The sequence below is a fragment of the Alosa alosa genome, chromosome 14 (assembly GCF_017589495.1).
Source record: "Alosa alosa isolate M-15738 ecotype Scorff River chromosome 14, AALO_Geno_1.1, whole genome shotgun sequence".
Taxonomy (NCBI): Eukaryota; Metazoa; Chordata; class Actinopteri; order Clupeiformes; family Clupeidae; genus Alosa; species Alosa alosa.
Genome location: NC_063202.1, coordinates 13,301,681 through 13,325,621, shown reverse-complemented (window position 1 = coordinate 13,325,621; position 23,941 = coordinate 13,301,681). Strand labels below are relative to the sequence as shown.

The 23,941-nt window shown below is 42.1% G+C and overlaps 1 protein-coding gene across 1 annotated transcript in view; it reads right to left on the bottom strand.

The window, feature by feature from the left end:
- Nucleotides 1-7,549: 7,549 nt before the first annotated feature.
- Nucleotides 7,550-23,941, bottom strand: part of LOC125306861 (EF-hand calcium-binding domain-containing protein 9-like) — a 37,209-nt gene continuing 20,817 nt past the window's right edge. The window contains exons 2-4 of the mRNA XM_048262436.1: nt 19,847-19,995; nt 15,705-15,881; nt 7,550-7,730 (exon numbers count right to left, since the gene is read on the bottom strand). Coding sequence (XP_048118393.1) covers nt 7,623-7,730; nt 15,705-15,881; nt 19,847-19,995 — 434 coding nt within the window. The 3' untranslated portion in view covers nt 7,550-7,622. The remainder of the gene's footprint in view (nt 7,731-15,704; nt 15,882-19,846; nt 19,996-23,941) is intronic.

The window sequence follows — 23,941 nt, the reverse complement described above, 5'->3', positions numbered from 1 at the left end:
AATAATAATAATAATAATAATAATAATAAAGCTTTATTTGTATAGCACCTTTCATACACAGAATGCAGCTCAAAGTGCTTTTACATTTGAAACATGTAACACAATAATAGTCAGTCAGTCATTATCAATCACTTTTTCTTTGCTGTTTATGTTATACTCAGCAACATATCAAAATATAGAAAATGACGCCATAAGACTGGCAGCCTTAACCCTCTTACCCCCACAAGCACGCCATATGGCAACTGTGGCAAGGAAAACTCCCATATTCCAGGAAGAAACCTTGAGCAGAACCTGACTTAATAGGGGAGCCCATCCGCTTTGGCTGGCTGCGCCTCCAATAGTAGCAGATGTAGAATAATCTGAAAATGTAGTCTACAGGATAAGATGAGTTAACTAAAAGCTTTCCTGTACAGGTATGTTTTCAGATCTTTTTAAAAATATTTACTGAACTCGCCTGCTTGATGTACAGAGGCAGGGTGTTCCATAGTTTGGGGCATAATGGATAAAGCAGCTTCTCCACTTTGTTTGTGGAGCACTTTGGGTACGATTAAAAGATTAGAATTGGATGATCTAAGTTTCCTTTGTGGTTGATAAGATATTAAAGCTCAGAGATATATGAAGGTGCTATGCCATTCAGAGCTTTGTAAGTAATTAACATAACCTTAAAATCAATTCTATAGGAAATAGGGAGCCAGTGCAGTTCAGCCAACACAGGGTGATGTGTTCTCTTCTTAGTCTTAGTTAAAAGTCTAGCCAGAGTTCTGTATGAGTGCCAATTTCTTTAGATGTTTTTTGGGAAGACCAGTGAAAAGTGCATTGCAGTAGTCTAACCTGCTAGTGATAAAGGCGTGAATTAGCTTTTCTGCATCTTGTTGAGTTAAAAAGGGCCGCACTTTGGCAATGTTTCTCAAGTGGAAATAGGCTGTCTGAGTAACTTTACTGATATGGGGCTTAAAACTTAACTCTGCATCTAAGATGACACGAGGTTTGTTACTTTTGGTTTGACCTGGTGTGCCAAGTTCCCTAGATTACTAAGAATAATATCTCGCTTTAGTTTTGGTCCAACCAGAAGTACCTCTGTTTTGTCATCATTTAGTTTCAAAGAGTTTTTGCTCATCCACTGATTAATGGAGGTTAGGCATGCAGTGAGGGAGCAAAGGCCATCTGGGTTAGTTGGCTCCACAGAAAGATACAATTGGGTATCATCTGCGTAGCTGTGGAAGTTTACATTATGCTGACTTATGACGTTTCCCAATGGGAGCATATATAGAGAAAAATAGCAGGGGACCAAGGCAGCCCCTGGGCCACACCAAAAGGCAAGTCATGTTTTTCAGATACATGATCTCCTAGACTGATATAAAAATCTCTGCCAGTAATGTAGGTTTGAAACCAGTTTAGAGCATTATCAGAGAGACTCCACCCACTTTGCAAAGGCGGTGAATTAGGATGCTATGATCAATGGTGTCAAATGCCGCACTCAAATCCAGAAGAATAAGGATTGAGACTTTGTTTGAGTCGGTAGCTAGTCTGAGATCATTGACTATCTTTACTAGAGCCGTTTCTGTGCTGTGATTTGATCTAAAACCTGATTGGAATTTTTCAAGGATACTGTTTTCGTTGAGGAAGGTATTTAACTGATTGCAAACAACTTTTTCAAGTACTTTGCTCAAAAAAACGATAGATTTGATATAGGCCTGTAGTTGCTCAGATTGGTATGGTCAAGTTTTGACTTTTTAAGTAAAGGTTTCACAACAGCGGTTTTAAAAGCAGTTGGAAATATACCTGTTTCTAATGAGGTATTTATTACCTTGAGAAAAAAGGGAGCTAAGCCTTCATATACTTTTTTGAGGAATGTAGTAGGGATTGGATCTAAAACACATGTTGAAGAGCGGTTTGAGTTATAATTTTACCAAGCTCAGATTGAGTAATAGTGCTAAAGGACCTTAATTTTGGGGGCTGTTTTGGGTGTACTATCAAACATATTACTTGTGTTACCAATAGCCTCCCTTATAGAAATGACTTTGTTTTTGAAGAAGTCTGCAAATTCTTCGTGATCTTTAGAGGATGCCTGACTGAGTGTGTCAAAAGGTGTTTGATGCAATAGCCTATCAATGGTAGAGAACAACACCCTAGAGTTTCTACTGTTTTCAGCAATTACCTTAGAGAAGTGGTTCCTCCTCTCATTCCGAATAGCTCTATTATAATTTGCAATTATAGAGTACGTGTATTACTACGTACTATTACGTATTAGAGAGTGTGTGAGACAGAGAGAGAGAGTGTGTGTGTGAGACAGAGAGAGTGTGTGTGAGACAGAGAAAGTGTGTGTGAGAGACAGAGAGAGAGTGTGTGTGAGACAGAGAGAGTGTTTATGTCTGTGTGTAAGAGAGACAGAAAGAACACTGCAAAAAATGATATCTTACGAAGTGTTATAATCTTATATTAAGATAAAAAAATCTAGTTAGTATTGTTTTTAGTATAAAGATACTTACTTTAAGCTGTCTCATAACATTATTTGACTTAAAATAAGTCAAAATCATCACTGCTGCTTAAATGGATTAAAAAAAAAGACACTTTTGCTGGATGTTAAAATAAGTAACATTTCAAACTCTTACACAACTTCCCATGTATTTTCAATATTGGCGTAGAGATGGCATTTCATTTACCTGGACACAAACGGTTAAGATAACATAAGCTAACATTACTGTTTGTGCAAAGTGTAAAGGTAACATAAGCTAACGTTAGCATTTGTGCAAAGTGTAAAGGAAACATAAGCTAACGTTAGCGTTTGTGCTGGACAGGACTAACGTTAACATTTTGCATAAGGTGAGAGATGAGATAGAAAACTCTGGCTTTCCGCCTTTAATATATATCCTGCTATGAGATATCCTGTTATGAGATGTTACTGTAATTGCCAATGTTAGTCAGACCAGCACATGTTAAATAGCCAACTTAAAGGAGAAATCCGGCCAATTTTACATGGATCTTGATCGCTAGACATTGAGTGCTGTCGATAGGGAAAAAACAACCAAAATTTGTGCTACCGAGCTGGAGTAGCTGCAGCTAATGGCCAGTACTCCCAGTCAGCTACAATACTAGGTCTGGGGGCATCATAAATGTGCCTTTTTGCCTCTTAACAGACTCAAAATGTCATTAAAAGGTCTGTACAATATGAGTCCTTACATGACAAAATGATGCATTTTCTACTCATTAGCTGTAAAGAAACCGTCTAAATTTAACGTTTGTACTGTTACATCTGCACACTACTCTGTTTGCCTTTTCCTGCAACAACTGAATTCCCACAATACTTCAGCATGAGAATAGAGCATCATTTAGCTTTCAGTAGTTACATAGTTATTATATGGTCATAAAACTTAAGCATCATTTGGACAGACCTTAGGCTTTCTGGAAATGATTGATGGAAACTGAGGTATGTGACAGTAGTTACATAGTTATTGTTTTATATGGTCATAATCATTACAGTGCTCAATTACCTATTTTTGGCTTTCCCTGGGGGAAATAAAAAACAGAAACAGTATATCCCTCCTTGGCGTATTCTAAAAGGAATAACCAGACCTGCATAGGGCTTTTTTAACCCCATACCAAATTACACAATGTAGCTTTAACCCCACATCAAATCTGCCCAATGTAGCTTTAACCCCATACCAAATCTGCAAAACCAAACACTAATTCTCAGCCTCAACACAGTTTTCAGTTTCATAAAACATTTTACAAAACACCACACACAATTATCTACACAAATCTATCAGGAAGCATTTTACAAAACACCAACAATTATCTACACAAATCTATTTTTTTCTTACACAACCTATTACAGTAAAATGCCACTTATTCACCAGTGCTTCACTCCCACTCCTCACAGGTGCAAAGACAAAGACAGATGACAGACAGGTATGCTGTGATCCCGTTGTCCATTTACGAGTGGTAAGTTGTCCGAAAACCGGATATTACCCGAAATGACGCAACGACACGCCCATTTCAAGTCTTCTGACGAGAGGCGATCTCATACAAACCAGAGGACCCCAAGTTCGGCGGAGAGTTCTTATGACTTGAAAACAAAGATGGCTGCGCCCTAGTAGCTGTGCTATTATACTCTTCTTTTTACTCCATTTCAATTACTCGTACACATTCCAATGCCTCAAGGGTATGTGCTATGTTGTCTTGTTGTTTGTAGAATATTGTGGAATGCGTTGTTTATCCGTTAGTGTTAGTAAGTGGCTAGCAATGTTGCTGTGTTACTAAAAACAAACGCTAGACAATGCTACGTTACTCGAGGTGCTCTCTGACTCGTGTTGTGATGAACGTAAACGCAAACCAGAACGCTTCTTACAAGGAAGTGGCGTCATTTCACAGGTTGTCACAATGGACAAAGGGACCACACCAGGAACCACAGAGCACATGGGGAACAGCAACAAGCACAAGCACACAATACAATACGCAAAATGGCCACCAGGGCGGCGACAAGGCAGTCAATCCAGGCAGGATCTTGACACACACACACACTCAAATACCATAACCCCATACCAAATCTGCAAAACCATACACTAATTCTAAGCCTCAACAACTTTCAATTTCATAAAACATTTTGCAAAACACCACACACAAACTCTCACTACTTTGCTGAACACTATCCAAATAAATGGGGGCAGCCGTGGCCTACTGATTAGCGCTTCGGACTTGTAACCGGATGGAATGCCGTTTCGAACCCCGACCAGTAGGCACGGCTGAAGTGCCCTTGAGCAAGGCACCTAACCCCTCACTGCTCCCCGAGTGCCACTGTTGTTGCAGGCAGCTCACTGTGCCGGGATTAGTGTGTGCTTCACCTCACTGTGTGCTGAGTGTGTTTCACTAATTCACGGATTGGGATAAATGCAGACACCAAATTCCCCTCATGGGATCAAAAAAGTATATATACTTATACTTATAATTATACTTAAATATCTTAGTATACCCAACTGTACCCCCTACCAACACACACGTACACACACACATACAATAATTTCTGTCTTTGGAAAATTCAGCTTTTTCAAAAGTGTGTTTGGTTTCTGTCCATGTGGTGGTTGTTGTATTTAGCGTTTTAATGTGTGTGTGTGTGTGTGTGTGATGTAAAATACTATATTCACAACAGCAAATTATTTGGGAAAATCATTTATTTGATTTATTTTTGGTTTCCATATTGCTTACATGTCTCTCTGCAGAGGACTTTCACTCTTGATTGAGATGTACATAGAAGCCCATGAAAGACAGAAGAGCTTTAGGTTTAGGTCTGAGCAACAGTGTGTACATGATGTATCCAAAAATGTCATACAGTACCCTCCAGAATTATTGGCAACTCTGCTAAAGTTGACTAAAAAGAGGAATATAAAATCATCTTTTGGAAATTGATCTTATTGCCTTAAGTAAAAACATGAGGAAATATCCAAGCTTTAAGGACACCAATTTTAATTTTAATACTGTGTCATAAATAAATAAAATACTTCCTTAAAATAATAAAATCTTCCTTAAAATACAGGGGTCATAAGTATTGGCACCCCTATGTTAAATTCCCATAGAGGCAGACAGATTTTTATATTTAAATGACAGTTATTTCATGGATCCAGGATACTATGCATCCTGATAAAGTGCCCTTGGCCTTTGGAATTAAAATGGCCCCACATCATCACATACCCCTCACCATAGGGTTTGCATTGAGCTCAATGCTCAATATAAAACCATCAGTTATCTTTTATGTTGTAATCAAGTTCATTTAGCCTACTTCATTTAGCCTACTTCATTTAGCCTACTTCATTTAGCCTACTTCATTTAGCCTATAGCCTACTAAACTTACAGTATAAGTGATATTTTCTTATACAACAGGCATCATCATGACTTTTTTGATTTTATGTTGTGAGGCTAATTTCCGTCTCATGACTCCTTCTGGGCAAACTCACCATAATATTTTACTACCTATTACCAAACAGTTACTAATAGTTGTTCAAATATGTTGTAATTGCTGGAGTGACTTTTTCACCTGCCTACTCTAGCAACAAAAAAAATCACCTATAGCCATCAATCCAAGGAGTAAGGACTCTCATATTTGGCAATAACCTTCTTATGCAACAGAATAAAATCACCTTTTCCAATCTGTGAATGTCATGACTTGCCAATCTCTAGGTATGGTGAAGGGTATGTGACTGGACTTGCCTTTGCTTAACAAATATGAATGGAAAATATATGGGCCTATGAGAATAAAGACCCGGCTGAAATATCCTATAACAACATTTGTGACATTTCTCATAATCAGTAACCATAAATTGTGACCTTGGCATTTTGGTTTGACCTTTGGTGGGCCTTAACCCCAAAAAGGTTGCTTTTCAGTGTGTGTGATGTTTGTACATCTCTCCCTCTCCCTCTATGTGTGTGTGTGTGTGTGTGTGTGTGTGTGTGTGTTAATGGGTCTAATGCATTTCTGTGTGTGTGTTTTGTTTGTAGCTCAAAACCTGATTCATTTTCACATGCACACACATAACTGAAAAATACACACACACATGCACATACACAGACACACACTCACACCCACAATCGCACACACACGCACACATAAACACCCACCCACACACGAACACCCACACACACACACACACACGAACACCCACACTGATATGTATTTGTTTTTCTGAAGCACATTCCAGACTATACGTCTCCCTCAGGACTTGCTCTTTCTCTTCCTCCCTGGAGGGACACACTAACTCACACACACACACACACGCGCACACTCTCTCTCTCTCACACACACACACACACACACACACACACACACTCACACTCACACACACACATTTAATAAAGTTCAATATATTTTGTACCCATTGAGTGGCTATGGTGATAATGTCCTAACGTTTTTATTTTAACGTTTCATTATTTGTACATTAAAAAAGGTATTCAATTAATATTAAGTCTTTACGATTCCTGACAACCTTGTATTCAATTCCAAACTTCCTGTAGACTGTACACTGCATATTAAAAATGTTGTACATTAAATGTGTAACATTGTGTTTAGTACATTAATGGGCATTATTAAACATTATTGAACATGTTTCGTCTATTGGAAAAGTCCATTCTCAGGAGAGGAGGTTAAATATATCTTTCTCACACTCACACATACACACACACACACACACACACACACACACACACACACACTGGTTTGTTGACGTGTCTGGTCCTCTCCTCCAGACCACACAGCCCTCTACTGACTCTATGGAGTAACTACAACTTCTGTCTCATTTTCTACCGGCCACCTGTGTGTGTGTGTGTGTGTGTGTGCACTTGTGGTGTGTGTGTAATGTGTGTGTGTGTGTGTGTTTGTGTGTGTGTAAAGTATGTGTGTGTGTGTGTGTGTTTGTGTGTGTAAGTATGTGTGTGTATGTATGTGTGTATGTATGTATGTGTGTGTGTGTGTGTGCGTAAGTGTGTGTGTGTGTGTGTAAGTGTGTGTGTGTGTGTGTGTGTGTGTGTGTGTGTGTGTCACAGGGCAGCTTGAGAGCCTGGGGTATGAGCGCAGCAGCTGCAGAACTCTTTATTAGTCGGAACATCTCCCTTCTGGAACTCCTCCCTCTGGAGTGTCACACGGCGGTGCTCTTGCGCTTCGATGCTCGCTCCTTCATCTTCTCCTCCTCCTGCATGTAGATACAGGCCATGGTGAACATCTTGAACTCCTTGTAGTTCAGGAGCTACAGAGAGAGGGAGGGAAGAGAGAGAGAGAGAGAGGAGAGAGAGGGGGAGAGAGGAGAGAGAGAGAGAGAGAGAGAGGTACGGTGAGAACAATTCCAACACTGAGTGGGTCCTTGAACTGGTTCCACTCCGGATTCTTTGAACCACCAACTAGCAAATACAACGAGTTTGGAGCATATCCATCAGATCCACTGTTAGAAGAGGAGAGTATGTGTGATTAGGTGTGTTAGGTTGTTAGAAGAGAAGAGTAAGGCCATGTCTACATGAAACCAACGGGTGTATTTTATCCTTACCGCTTTCACACCTTTATCGTAACACCCCCAATTATCACCACTTTTGTTCAGAAATTCAAAAAACAACAATGTTTTTTTAACACTTCAAAATAACATTTGCTAAATGAACCTTACATTTTTCAGTAGCCATAGGTGTGTAGATTTGAACAAAATCTGGTTTGGTTCTTAACGGGAGCATTTACTGCCTGAAATATCCAATTTTGTTTACCACGCTCGGAGTTATAGTGCTGGCCTGATGGGTCGCCTATTTACGCCGTTTCAATGGCACATGAACGGTTAGACCGAGAATTCTCGTCATGAAACTAAAATTCCATTGCGGTTGTGTACACACAGCCTTACAACACTGTTTACAGCTCTAACGAGTCACGTTAAAATGTCATTTTTGGTACATAGCTAATTTAGATACACCTATGGTGTGGGTGGTTGCGTTTCTTTAGGAGTCTGCCGTCTTGGTTTGTATAGAAATGGATATTAAGTGACAAATACACGCAAAACGGCGGATATACGGGACCGACGGTAATAGGGGGAGTTCCGATACAGTTTTTCTCGATTGCTTTGACCTGCTTAAAGAAACTGGGATCCACTTGGTCTTTATGGACAATGCACAGCAAGTCATCTCTCTCCTGTGGAAATAGAAGCATGTAAAGATGCTAGCTAGATATTTTCTGTTTGCAATTAAAAGTGAATTATGAACCTGGTATAAGTATAAGTATATATACTCTTTTGATCCCGTGAGGGAAATTTGGTCTCTGCATTTATCCCAATCCATGAATTAGTGAAACACACTCAGCACACAGTGAACACATAGTGAGATGAAGCACACACTAATCCCGCAGTGAGCTGCCTGCTACAACAGCGGCGCTCGGGGAGCAGTGAGAGGTTGGGTGCCTTGCTCAAGGGCACTTCAGCCGTTCCTACTGGTCGGGGCTTGAACAGGCAACCCTCCGGTTACAAGTCCGAAGCGCTAACCAGTAGGCCACGGCTGCCCTGAAGATCTATCTGCTAGCTATCTGAGTGGAAAGTGTTTCAATTGGCATAGCCTATCATGTGCTTCATGTAAATGCTTAGTTTAAGGGAAACGGATTATTGAAGACTTCAAGAATCACCAATTCCATTACACAAAGGCAAAGACCACTCTTCATATTCTATCAGTCCAAATCACAGTGCGTGCAGCCAATGTCAAAGTGCCCTCACATTTTATAAATGGTCAGTATAGTGTGAACTGGATAATTCCGCAATCTCCTTCCGTTGTTTTTGTTGTTCTCATGATTTCCTTTTAAAAGTTTCTTATATTAAAAAGGTGAAATCAATTACCAACAATGACAAGCCAGCTGGAAACTTCCACCCTCTCTCCCTCTCGTTCCCAATTAAAACGAGTAGCATACCTTCAAGTTAGATCTGCTGGATAATGGAGACTGAGAGGACCCAAAACGTATCATCCTTATGTAAGATGCTGTTGCTGCATTTTGACATTTTAATCGTTCTCTAAGAAGAGTGAAAATCAGTTTGCAGTAAAGCTTCTCTGGCTAAATTGTGGTGCCCCTTCTGTCCCTTGTGCTGCTTACCCCCACAACACACAAAAAATTGGTCCGAGTTTCTCCAATCTTGTGTGCGCGATATATACACCCTGAGCGCTCGCACTGGGCATAGTGAATGTAGTCTTTCAGCTTCGCCCGACTCAAAAGGTGGAGGGGAGAATGCCGTTAGGACAAGTCGTTGTCTACTAGTTGTAGATAGGACTTTGGGGATGAAACCTGGTTTGGGAAGTAGAGTAACCATCATATCATTGTCCGCGAATTTAATGCATCACGGATTAATTGACATGGCGTGCACCTCACCTACTCGCTTCACTGAGACCAGGGCCAGTAGGAGGGCTGTTTTAATTGATAAAATGCGCATGGGGATGAATTGAATGGGTTCAAATGGAGATCCCATCAATGCCCTCAACACTAGCGTTAAATACCATGTTGGTGCACACAACTGAATCGCTGGGTGCAGCCTTCTCACCCCTTTCATAAATCTGGCCACCAACGTGTGTTGGCCCACAGATCCTGTGTCTGGCGAAATGTGGCATGCTGAAATCGCTGCGACATATACTTTCAAGGTGGACGGGGATAGCCCTTTATCAAATAACCCTTGGAGGAATTCAAGTATCACTCTTATCTCGCAGTGCGTAGGGGGCTCCCCTCTTACTGCGCACCAGCGTTCGAATACACGCCATTTAGAACTATACAGAGAACGAGTCGATATTGCTCTCGAACTCTGATTAGTTGTGATCACTGCATCAGACAACCCTGAGTTTAGTAAATACTGCCTTTCAGGGGCCAGACATACAGTTTTCATCGCTTGGAGGACGGATGTAGGATTGACCCCTTCGCTTGTGACCGAAGGTCTTTGCAAATCAGAATCTCCCATGGGGATCCGTCCAATAGCGTTATCAGGTTGGCAAACCACACCTGACTCTCCCAGCGGGGGGCTACTAGTAGCAAGCAAGCCCTCTCCGCTCTCACCTTGTCCAGCACTGCTGGGATTAGTCGAATCGGGGGAAAAGCGTACAATATCATGTCCGGCCATTAACTGGCCAGTGCATCCACGCCTAATGGTGCCTCTCTGTCCCGCATTGAGAACCAAAGGGTACAGTGAGCCGTGTCTCTGGAGGCAAAGAGATCGACCTGCACCTGCCTGAATTCTCTGCCAAATCATTTGTACTATTCGAGGGTGTAGTCGCCATTCTCCTGGGACTGGAACCCCCTCGATAACATATCTGCCCCGTAATTCAATTTTCCGGGGAGATAGACCGCTCTGAGCGAGATTGAGTGTGTTTGCGCCCACAGTAATATGTCTCTCGCTACCTTCATCATTGAGGTTGAACGTAAGCCCCCTTGGTGATTTATGTAAGCCACCGTCGCCGTGTTGTCTGATCTGATCAGGACATTCGAATGTGCAAGGAATGTCTAGCACGTTTATGTGCTGAGACTTCTGGCTGTTCGTCCATATGCCTCTTACCGAATGTCCTTGACATATGACATTTGGAAGCGTCTGTAGTCAGGACTATTCGTTTCAAAACGCGGCCTATGCCCACACCTTGGAGGTGAATCTCCTCCTCTCTCCATGGTTTCAGGGCGGGAGCGAGTTCTTAAGACACTGTCAGATATTTGCATCTGTCCCTGACGGGGTGTAATTTGTGCGAATTGAACCAGCATTGGACTGGATGCATGTGCTGTCAGTAAACTGAGCAGTCTTTGGAAATGGTGTGCGGGTAGACGGCGCCCCCTCGTGACTAAACTTAGACACCGTTTCAACGTGTCTATGCGCGTCTTCGATAGTCGGGCTGTCATAGTGACTGAATTCAGTATCATACCCAGGTAAAGCGTCGTCTGGCTGGGAATTGACTGAACACTTTTCTCCACATTGATCCTCCATTCCAAATTCTGGAGATGGGTGATCATTTGTGATGTGTGCCGTTTCGATTGTATTCTAGAATATGATAGAATCAACCAATCTAAAAAGTTTAGGATTCTCATCCCCATTTTCAGGAGTGGGGATAACGTTACTTCTACGCATTTCGTAAAATTTCAGGGGGCTAGTGAAATTCCAAATGGAAGTACTAGATACTCGTAGGACTTCTTTTTGAATGCAAAGCGAAACGTCTGTGTCTGGGTATGATTGACAGGTGGAAGTATGCGAACCAATGAACCAAGCCCTGTCTCACTTCCTCCATGATCTGTCTGTTTGTTACCATGCGAAACTTGAATGTTCGTAAGGTTTTGTTTAGTCTCCTCAAATCTAATATTGATCTGAAACCTCCGTCTTCAAATCTAATATTGATCTGAAACCTCCGCCTCCTCCGAGGGAACTGCCCTTATAGCGTTTTTTGCTAGTAATGATTCTATCTCTTGACTTAGGTCTTAGCTGAGTCTATGATTTTTTGGAATTTGGGGGGGTCGGTGTGCGAATTGCAGAGCGTACCCGTTCTCCACTATCTTTAAGACCCAGGGAGCGTCTTTCGCTACCATTCGCCAATAATCTAGATGTGGAAAGAGAGGAGACACATTTTCGTTCAGATTCTTTAATGGGGTCTGACTGGCTATCACACTCTGACAGGCTATCACATACTGGTGTGTAGGGAGTAGTGAAGTGCTGTGACAGTGTTGGGAACTTGAAGCTTGGAACTGAGGGCCGTGTCGTGCCAGTGGAAGAACAGCGGAGGCCTCTGGTTTGTGTGAGAGGAGGGGTGGGTCGGGAGAGCCACGCGTGCTCGAGGCAATGTTGGCTGATCCCCCTTTCTCTTGCTGCAGATCGGCGCGTCAGGGTCGCGCCAGGCGTTGCTGCCCGCGGTCTGGGCGAGCAGGCATTCTCGTCCCGGTCCTGAATTCGTTCCGTGCCCATCCTCTGCCTACGGTGAGTTTGGGTGGGTTGCCTCGCGGGGGTGGCCCAGCCGCCTGTCTCTCACCATCGCGGGGGATGTATGGTGTCGAACTCTGTGAATGCGCGGAGTGTGAGTGGGGAGCTGGAGGTTCGCGGTATTCGGCTCTCGGGCGGAACAGGGAATGCTGGCGTCGGGGTAGCACATGTTGGTATGCGGCCGACTGCTTCTGTGTGGCTTCGCGCTTCTCCGTTCTCCGTTCTCCTTCTCCGGCCAAATGGAGATGGCCTCTCCGAAAAGTCCTTTGGTGGACAAGGGAGCATCGAGGAGAAAAGATTTGTCGCGGTCACCAGCGTCCATCGAGGAAGGACACTGGTGGCGGGCTTCCCTTTTTTTATTTCTTTGCCGTAGGGGACTTCGCGCCAGCCGCCCACGAGGGGGGAGCATGGTCGCGGTCCTCCTCCGAGGCATTGTCGTCGTCTTCAGAGCCGTCCTGAGGAGAGCTTCTGGGACGGAAAAGTGCCTTCCGTTCTCTCAGGACTTTCCCTGTGAGAGTATCGCAGTGCGGGCATTCTGCCTCTGTTGAGAGTGCCCGAACCGCGTGGTCGAGTCCAAGACACTCCACGCATGTGAGGGTCCATCGGTTTAATCACGGTGCCACAAGAGCACCGCTTCTCCGAGGTTCTCGGCCTCTTCTTCTTCCCTGGCATAGCCGTCGAAGAATAAAATTATAATCCAATAAATCCAAAAGTCGGCTAATCGTGATTAGCAAGCTAGCTATCAAGTTTCCACAGCTTCTGAGTGTTCAGTCGCGCTGAAGGGAAAAAAGAGGACGCACACAGCACGTAACGGGAGTGTATAGGCAGGGGGCGGTCCTAAGCATTACGTGCTTTGAGCCTATTGGCTCTTGGTGTTATACAGCTTCAGCAGTCGCCCTGATAGGGCTCTTTCTCATAGCGTCATTGACGCAGCGTCTCGTGACCGATATGAAGGGGAACCGCTCGAATCCCACCCCAGTTCCTCCTACCTGGTGTCGACGTTGCCAATTAAGCAATAAGCCCCGAGAGGCCGTAGGTTACACTGATTCTACAACAGCTAAGGGGCGTTGTTAGGCATGATGCGCTAGCGGTAGAATCAGTGTAACCTACGGACTCGAGTGGCTTATTGCTTTTCTAAAACTGTTACCATAAATACCTGGCAAAGTTTCATAAAGTAAAGGCACAGCAACTAGAAATGTAATGATTTATTAAAAAAAAAAAACATTCTTCCGCCAAGAAATATATTTCCTCTATCTGAATGGTTGCCAGGCAACTTCGAGACGCAGCTACTTTAACTTTTGTATCAAGTTATGGTAGCATAGTGATATAAAATGAAATGCGGTCAAGGTGTATGTTTATGCTGCATTTTACAACGGCATCGAACGTGATTCAGTGAATCACAATCAAGGACCGGAACTATCAGTTTTAGAATGACTAGCCTACATCAGGAACAGTGGAACCCTGACTTTTCCCTCCCTCTTTGGACGGGACACCCTCCATGGTCACCCAGAACTTCAGATGCAGAGGGATACATTGCTGCGTCCTGACACTTATTAGTAGGCCTACGTGTCCTACTCATGTCTCACAGGTAGAGAAGAGCTGTTCTGGGAGGCTTTGGAGACCTACTGTACATGAGCATTACCAATGGACAGGCCAATGTAAGCTATTTGCTGTCGAAATTAAAGAAGCCCTATGAAGGTCTGATTATTCCTTCGCTGTTTCTGGGTTTTCGACTGATTTGGGCTCGCATTTTTCACGACATAGCTCCCCCTGCAGCTTCGGTAGCAAGTGACTGCTACGCTAAAACCCCCACTAGCTAGCAAGCTAGCCATCAAGAAACCAAGCTAAACACATACAGGGCTCACAATAAAACGGTCAAGCAAACACATTGTTCAAGAGACTATCAAACCACATTACAAAAACGAAGTTCACCCAAGGGTAGGCTACTTACAATTTCAACAGCAACAAAGCCAAGTCGGCATCCGTTTTGCAGTCTTCTTAGAAACTACAATCCGACTACATTTTCGAGGCGCGATTGGATACTTTCGCTGAGTTACATCTGGATTTACCCGGTCCGGGTTCTGAAAGTTGCATATTCGGTTTTTCGGCGGAGAAGTGACAGAGGGAGACGAAGCACCCACCAAACAACCCAGAAAGTGTTGTAGAACCATCAGAACGACTCTCAACCTGCATAATTAAGGTCATTTTTGCTAAAATTGTTGCATAGGGCTTCTTTAATAAATGGATAAACTGATAAATTACTCACTGTTCGTGAGTGTCTTCGTTTAATGAAACCTATCTAGCGTAAAGTGTTAAATAAGCAAAAATGCCCCATGTCAAACAGTGCTTGGGGTAGCCTATAGGCCTGTATAGCCCAGACTTATGTTTAACGTCCCATCTCCCAAAAATCGGCAAAGTTGTATTTATTAATCTCTAGTAATTAGTCAAAATCACAAACAACTTCAGGCAGCACTCTTGTCCATCATCTAGCCTGGCCCAGCTAGATGGTGTTCTCCCCCCGGTGCTCGTGGTTCAGTCCTACCACAAGCGCAAAAAAGGAAAATTCGAAAATTGAAGCATCATTTACATTTTTAACTTCTGAACAGAAATCCGTAACTGTGCTCAATTGAAAATCAAAATAAGCATCAATAACCCATTTACTGTGCCATCCTAAAGAATGGATAACGGATTTTTAAGCCTATTTCCATATTTTTTCATGTGAATTCTGCAAATAGAACAGAGCACTGCAAAGCGTTACACGGACCCATTTTGGCCACAGTGCTTTTGTTTAGACACGGGTGTTAACTGTTTTGAAAATGTGATGTCAGAGTTTACAAAAGCATCAAAGCGATCAAGAAAAACTGTAACGATACCGGTAAAGAAAAAACTTGCGTGCACACACAGAGGTGAAAGCGGCTAAAAGTGCTGTAGTGCATATGCCAGACCAGCTGACTGCCGTGCAGAGGCTTCACATTTAATTTGCGTAGGAAACAAAACATTGTTAAAGCAGTGTGTTAAAGCAGTCGCATGAAATCAGGAGACTACAGACAATTCAGTTTTCAATTCAACTGTTTAACTAATAAAGTTCATTCAAGGTATGTGACTGCTATGTGGAATGTGAAATGCTTTTACGTTTTGCATTAGGTCTGGTAAAGAGCACGCTACACTGGAGAAAACATTAACATGCTTTTAGTCATAGGTTGTAATAAGGTAATGTTTAACTAATATGTGTGTGTGTGTGTGTGTGTGTGTGTGTGTGTGTGTGTGTGTGTTTACCTCATCTCCTGACACATCAAAGTCGTAGAAGATCTTGGTGAGGGCGCGGCCATTGAGGTTGAAGAGGAAGGCGGAGCTCTGGAACTCGGCTGGGCTGATGGTCCGCCCCCCATCCATGTCCAGCAGCTCAAACACCGGCCGGGAGTGACGGAAGATGAAATTCTTCTCCACATGGTGCTACACAAACACACACACAACACACACACACACCCCTGGATGCTCAGTAAGATGACAGTAGAACCATTAAAGGTCTATCGGTGTATATGTGTGTATATGTGTGGTGTGTGAATGTGTGTGTGTGTTTGTGTGTGTGTGCGTGTGTGTGCATGAGTGTGTGTGTCTGTTTTTGTCTGTTTTGTCTGTGTCTCTGCTTGTGTCTGTCTGTCTCTTTTGTGTGTGTGTATGTGTGTATGTATGCACACATGTGTGTGTGTGTGTGTGTGTGTGTGTGAATGTGTGCACATGTTTGTGTGTGTGTATGTGTCTGTCAGTGAGTGTGCGTGCATCTGTGTGTGTGTGTGTGTGTGTGTGTGTGTGTGTCAAGGATGGAAATTAGCACCCACCACCAGCCAAATGCAGGTGAATTTGGTCAATTTAAGGCGAGACATGGCAGGTGAAAACATTGTTTTTTCATGCACTGGCCAATTTCGAGATTTTGGGCTAGTTTGCTACCTTAGCATGTATTCTTTCAGACTACTACAACAAAAAAGTCCGATTTACACATTTAGGTGTTTATTTCATTGTGTTTTACTCGCGCCTGTATATTTCTCTTAAATTCACCAACAGTTAGCATTCTAACCTTGGCACAAATGTTAGCATTTTAACCTTGCCACTACCGCGACCGTGATCCGAAACATATCATGTGTAGTACCGTTGGAAAGCTCTGTTTTTCCTGCATGACGCTATTGTATCAGCAATAAATTTTGAAAGTTCAAAGGCGAGTCTAGGCTGAGAACCAGTGTTGTAATGTAATGTAAGAGTACAAATACTTTGTTACTGTACTTAAGTAGAAATTTCACGTATCTGTACTTTACTTCGCTATTTAAATTTGTCAACTTTCACTTTTACTCCACTACATTTCCTAGATAAAATGTATACTTTTACTCCGTTATATTTCCACTAAGCATCTTCGTTAGTCTTTACTAAAACATAAAATTAGAAGAAATGTGTGCGACTGCAATAAGGGAGGTTTGGCGAATCACTGCTCCTAGATTGCATTACGCACGCTGCGCGCTCTATTTCAGCGCTTGTTTGTTGCTAAAGGAGGAGGACGCACAACTGAAACCGCCATGGAAGCACGAGCACCTACTGGAGGACCTCCCGTTATCATAGACGACCACCCCGACGATAGTGGTGAAGATAACGTCATACATCCATGGCCATATTTGCAAGGAATGTTTCTGTACGTTGGCAGCTTTCTGTGAAGCTGAGCACTCCGCTACCTGCCTCAGCAGCCTGTGAAAGGTTATTTAGCATCGCAGGACTTGTGTTCAGTCCAAGAAGAGTAAGACTGAATCAGGCCTGGGGTGGGAAATCGGGAGAATTCCCAGTGGGTCGCTTCACTTTTGGGCCGGTCGAGGAAAAAAATATTGACATTTGTCACGTTAGCCTATCTTTTCTTAAAGTAGGACATGTTCCACATTCTGTGCATGACACCAATGCAATGCCTCTGCAAGGGTTGTAGCCTATGTGAGGGAGTTCTCCCCTCCCAAAAAGATTTGGTTGGATTGGGTCCATATAGCCCGTCTTTTCCAAAAAGTTTTCTCAGATACGGATAGCCGAGCCGGCCCTACAGTAGACACAAGCACCAGGAAGGATGGATGGTAGAAAGAGGCCAGGAGAGACTGAGCAGCAGATCAACCAGTCGACCACTGAAAATGATGAGCCCGAAATTAGTGATGAGGAGGCCATGACTACAGGGACAAGTAGAGAGGATAAATTAAAGTTATTTAATGTAAGAAAGAGCAATTACCCTACATGATAAACCTATATGCCTTGTTTGCTCAGAAGAGGGTGTAGTAAAGGAGTAGGCTAAATCACCAAACAACAATATAGCCTACCCATGCAAAAAACATGTAGCCTAAACATTAGTTCAATATGCCTCTTTGTGGAAGCGTGGGATAGACTACATTTCAAAGGCTTTCTTTTTTTCTTTCTTTCTTTCTGTTTTTGTTAACTTGTGGAATAGTGGAATATTTTTTGTTAACTTCTTAGTTGAAGTGAATTATTATATAACCTTTACACATTTGTTGAACCGTGGTACTAATAAAAACTACAGGATAGTAAGAGCTGAAATGTTGCTTCATTTATCCAATTTCCACCACTATGGAAAAGGTGGGCCGGTCTTGGGCCTGAAACTCCCAAGCACTGAATTCTGGCAACTTTGAAAACCAGCTTCTTTTGAAGATGAACAGACACCTTTTCAGTTTAGACTAATGACTGGCGTATTAGTAGCTGGACATAGGTGGCCTGTGTGTGTGTGTGAGTGAGATGGTGACCTGGGGAGTAAGCCCTAGAAATGATCATACCACATGACCAAAATTTTCTCCCTACAAGCAGGTCATTTTTTTTTTAAGAAATAAGTTATTTACTTTTCATTTTTACCTGAAGTTCATACAAAAGTGACATTTCTGTTTCTGTTTTTTCTTTGATGTCAGCTCTAAAAATATGCTGTTTGTTCTTTGAACTTAAGAGTATTGTGCCTGAAAAGCCTGATTTGATGAGTGAGATTAAGTAGATATGGGAACCCTGAATATGCTTTATTATAAGAAAGCCAAAATAAAGTTCACAATAAAAGTTCAAAATAAAACCGCTTGCTTTTTACTTTTACTTCAAATACTTAAGTACATTAAATATCAGAAAATTACTTTTGATACTTAAGTACAGTATATATCAGATACTTTAAGACTTTTACTTAAGTAATATTCTAAAAGGTAACTTTCACTTCTACCAAAGTCTTTTTCTAGTGCGATACTTGTACTGTTACTCAAGTATTGCTTTCTAGTACTTTATACAACACTGCTGAGAACAGAATCTCATTGGCTGTGTTTCAATGCTGTTTTCTCAAAATGAGTTTCCTCTCCCACTTTGAGCACAAAATCTCCACTTCAGAAACACTTACATACACCAACCTTTCTAGTCTTATGCCTAAATATATTTAGAAGATTTTTACAGAAGGGTTTATTGATATATTATTATGACATGTTATGCCTAAAAACATGGCAAAAATCGATTTTTTAAGGCTATTGACAGCATGTTCTGATATTTATTATTTTATTCATATTTCTAATATTTTTTTCTTATGTTAATGTAAGTATTCAACTGGGGAAGTTGCATAGTGATATCTGCTAGTTAAAAAAAAATTACCATATTCAACTGTAGTGTCTTGCCTAAATAGATACACTACAAATATACAGTCAGATACGGGCGAATTTCCATAGGCCGTGACGGTCCCTTGTAGTAGGGCTCATGTAATGTTATCAGTAGCCTATAATGGTAAATGGTGCTGATTTGAAGTTTCCTACAATAACTAGTGAGCCGCAGCATGGGTGCAGCGCTTCACTTTTTGACACTAGGCACACAAAGTGCGTCCAAATTCATTCATTCTTCTTTGTTAATCTACTTGCGAAGTAGCCTACTCATCACACAGATATCACATTAAAGAGGGCCTTTTCTCAGCTTTTAAATGGTGCTAGCTACAGTATAGCTGCTATTTGCTGTGATAAACGGTTAAAAAAGATAATAACTTAGAATTTTCAATAAATGTAATCATTATTCTCTGCGCCCAATTCCACACCCATTCGTCTTGGTGGAATATCTCACAAACTCTTTACTCAACACATGACAAACCATATATCAGAATTTAACAGCAGATCCTACCAAACACAAAGGTCTAACATTGTGTATAATTAGCCGTTCCAGAGTAATCTGGTTTTTAAATAAATTGTAGCAAATATAAACATGTTCACCAACTTTGGGCTTTAAAAGTTCTTAAATCTGAGCTTTGCTTAAATCGCTTAGATATCTGTGAATATTAAAATCAGAGGATATACAGCTCATGACTTTGTGACCAAGAGTTTGTCAATGTCAATAAGTGTGTCTGTGTCAGTAAGAGTTTGTGTGTGTGTGTGTTGTGTGTCTACCTGGCTACTCAGTAAGATGCACACCAGCATGTAGAATTGCTGGAAGCCAATCGCTCCACTGCCATTCCTGTCCAACATGTCAAAGGTCATCATGATCTCCTTCTCCCCAAAGGTTGTGACCTCCCGCATGAAGTGGGCGAACTGGACATCTGATGAGGTCAAACAGGACAAGTTTGTTATATATAGGGAACACACACATACATACAGGGCATTACATACAGGGCATTACATTGCATTACATACAGGGCATTACATTGCATTGCATTATATACAGGGCATTACATTGCAGGGCATTACATATGAGGGCATTGCATTACATACAGGGCATTACATTACATACAGGGCATTACATTACATACAGGCCAGGGCATTACACACAGGCCATTACATATAGGGCATTACATTACATACAGGGCATTACATACAGGCCATTACAGTACATACAGGGCATTACATACAGGGCATTACATACAGGGCATTACATTACATACAGGCCATTACATACAGGGCATTACATTACATGCAGACCATTACATACAGGGCATTACATATGTCATAGTGTGCAAAATATCATGTATTCACGTTTGTAGTGTTTTAATGCACTTATTTGTGTCTTGTGTGCTGTGTGTTTGTTTTGCTTTCACGTGTGAACTTTGATACTCCCGTCACAGCTGTTCCAAATCATGAACTGACAATTAACGAGGACTCAACAATCGAACCTGTAGGAAGGAGGCTGCCTAATTTAAATATTTTAAAAATAGGGGGAACATGTGTGTGGGAATGTTTGTCTCCCTATATTTGCAGGGTCAGCAGGCGCAGAGGACAGGTAACAAGTCAGGCGAAGAACTGCACAAGGCACAGCAGCCAAGCCAGAGGTGGCCTACCCAGCCTGACTCACAGCAGAGCAGTTCCCAAAGCACAAGCTATATTCTGGGTGGCAGATTTGGTCTGCACCCGGTGAGTAGCTCCTTTTTGCCTCAAGCAACATAACGTGTATTAGTATCTTGGTTGTCTGCTCCGTACTGCCCAAAGTCTCGTTTGTTTCAGCGGAGCGATTGTATTGCTGCTGGTGATCGGGGTGGAGAGCTGAGTAGCCTACGATCTGTGGAGGACTTACAGGACGGTATCGAGCTATCGGAACACTTGTGGGTTGCCGTGCGGGTGACTGCTTGGCTAGGCTAGGCCGGGTGAACACGGAAGCTACTAACTGCTTGCTTGCTTCAGTGGAAACAAAAAAGGGGTATCTTATATGCGGCGATATAGGCTCAGCAATCGATGGTAAAAAAATAAAATAATAATAACTAGATGTACGCATAGCGGTACAAAAATATAACCGTCCAGCCTTTCCGCTAACATAAATCACACTAATCAATTTGTATCCATCTTCTACTCCACCCCACTCTTGAAACTTTTGTGTATTCTTGTTTGGCATGCCTGTGTGTATTATTGTGTGTGGGCCGCGACAGCAAGTAGCCTACTGGCTGCAAAGGTGAATAGATTTGTAGCACTAATAAAAAATTTGTAGCATTGTTATAAAACCTTTAAAATTTCTAAACAATCACAAGTAGGGCAGTTCATCATAGTTCATCCATTGCAACTGGAATGATGAAAGGTCATGTACACCTGTAGCCTACATTGTATTTGGGGAAAGCAGAAGGTATCAGTTTTACATTCATGTAGTTATTTTTTTTTATTAACAAACAAAACAATAACGGTCATTTCCATGCAGTTTTCAACAGCTATCAAGAAGAGAGGTCATGCCATGGATTTTTGTGAATGTTTCTTCTTCTATGCACGATTTTAGTCATCTTTAGTTCATATGATATTCACCTTATTGTCAATGCACAAATTAAATACCAATAGTCTAAAACGAAATGCAGTTTTACATCTAACCAGTGGTACAAATAACTGACATGTCCAAAAGGGCCTTCATGAAATGCGTCGCGAGACTGTTCACATTTTAACAGGCCAAGTTGAGAGCTGCGTCCGTTATTGTTTGTGGGAAAAATACTGATTTCCACATTGCAACTACTGAATCCATGGTCAGGGACCACCAGCAATGTCCTCATGGACCACGAGTGCGCCGCAGACCACTGGTTGAAAACACCTGGCTTACAGTATCAAGCGGACTTAAGCTGCCACCTCTTGGCGAAAAGTTGTAATACATTTCACCCAGCTGCATGAATCACAGAAAGTGTGAATGAAGTGGCCACTTCTAAATGGGACCCACTGTACTGTAGCTGAAGGTCTGTGGCTAAAGCAGCCATAATGAAAGTGTTATTATTGTTGGACACTTCCCACACACACACATGCTTTTTAATCGCATAGACTACAACTACCAAGCTGGAATCAAAGCACATCGATTCACCTCTCATAGTCACACCCTAAAGAAGCACTTCAAACAAACAAACAAACAAACAAGCGTCTCAGTCTCACGCATGTATAGCCATAGGCAAAACTGTTTCAGACGTAACGTTAGTAGCCTAAATCATCCATTGCACAGAATGATTTTTTTGGCACGTGCAACAGGTAGGCTACAGTAGCCTAGAAATCTAGACGCACCCTAACGGCAGCAAATTACATTTGCTTCCAGGGCTAGTCTAGCAACTCTCCGTTGGCTTGTGAGCTCGAAAAAATTTAACTTCTATCAGGCCAATCAAATCGTGTATAGAGTCGCTTAACATAATGATTGATGGCAGAGTTGCAACGGTTTGGCTTGAATTCCCTGCTACTTGAAAACAAAGATGGATGTTGCTGTTGGCGCTGTATTGCGTGCCAGGGAATTTGAAAGACAACCGATTATCCCGCCCCTCGGACTGAGCACTGCGAACGGTGAGTGCCCAGACCCTACATTTTAATGTGGGTCTGGCTCGTCAGGCTAAGGCTACAGTCCTGCCCTGGATACATTTCTTAAAGTGCGCTCTAAAACATTTGGTTTAAATGGAGATGTAGCCTAGATCCCTATATGACCGCTTCGCTAGCGGCGGTCATAATAATATATTTGGTACATTCTATATGTAGCTACTGTTGTATGTTTCTAAATCATTTCTGCATTTCCTCAATGTTAAATAACATTTTAGAGGAGAATATATTAGATTAGGCCCTATCTCATAAGATTCCATCATAGAATTTTGACATAGAAAAGGGAGGGGGCTGTGAGAGCGGTGAGCAGGTAATGAGTAGTGAGTTTTCGGCTCATGGAAAAGATGGATACAGCAAAAAAAAGCTGTCGGGGCTAAACATAGAAAAGAAAAGAGGGAAAATGAGATGGCATGTCAAGGGGCGACAGTAGTTAAATAAGTGGATGGTGAAAAGCAACAGGTAGGATTTAAAGTATGACATCTGTGCTTGGAGGCTTGCAAATATTTGTGTTTGCTAAGCATATGCCGATTGAAACATAACTTATTCCATTAAGATAGCTAGGTGGCTACCAACAGAAATGTCACGCTAGCAACAACTCATCACGTTTCCATTTCCTAACAATCGTAATATTAATAGCTTAATATTGTGCTGATAATGTGGCAAACACAAAGCCTTATCCTTTGTGAGCAACAGCTGGCAAAAGGACGTTAGGAGAACCGCTTAGACTCTTTTAAATTATTGGCCTTTTTTTTTGTAACCCACTCTTGGGTAAGTAACACCTCCTAGCTCTAGGTGGAGGGGGAGTTCAAGTGCAATAAGCAGACACACACCAGGGTTAAAGTTATTTTGTGCTTTAGTAACCAAATGTATAATTGAACCAAGCACAAATACACATGTCTAAAAAATAAAATGGGCCCTTTGAAAATAAAAGAAATTGTCCTTTCAGTTGACTGGCTGTGTTTCCTTAAATGTCAATGAGAGTTCCTTTCAATCCTTGGTTTAAGTGTAAAGTCAAGTTAGTCAAGTCAATAGTCAGTGTGTGGATATCCGAAGAGTGATGACCAGTGGAGGACTGGTACGATCCTACCACAAAGCAGATAGGGTATCCGCCCTTCCAGTGGACAGGATTCAATGACAGAAATCAAATGGGTTGGCTCGGGCCATCTATTGAGATCGATGAATCTTCTTCCAGGATTTTCAAACCAACAAAAAACTTGACCGAGACAGGGTTGC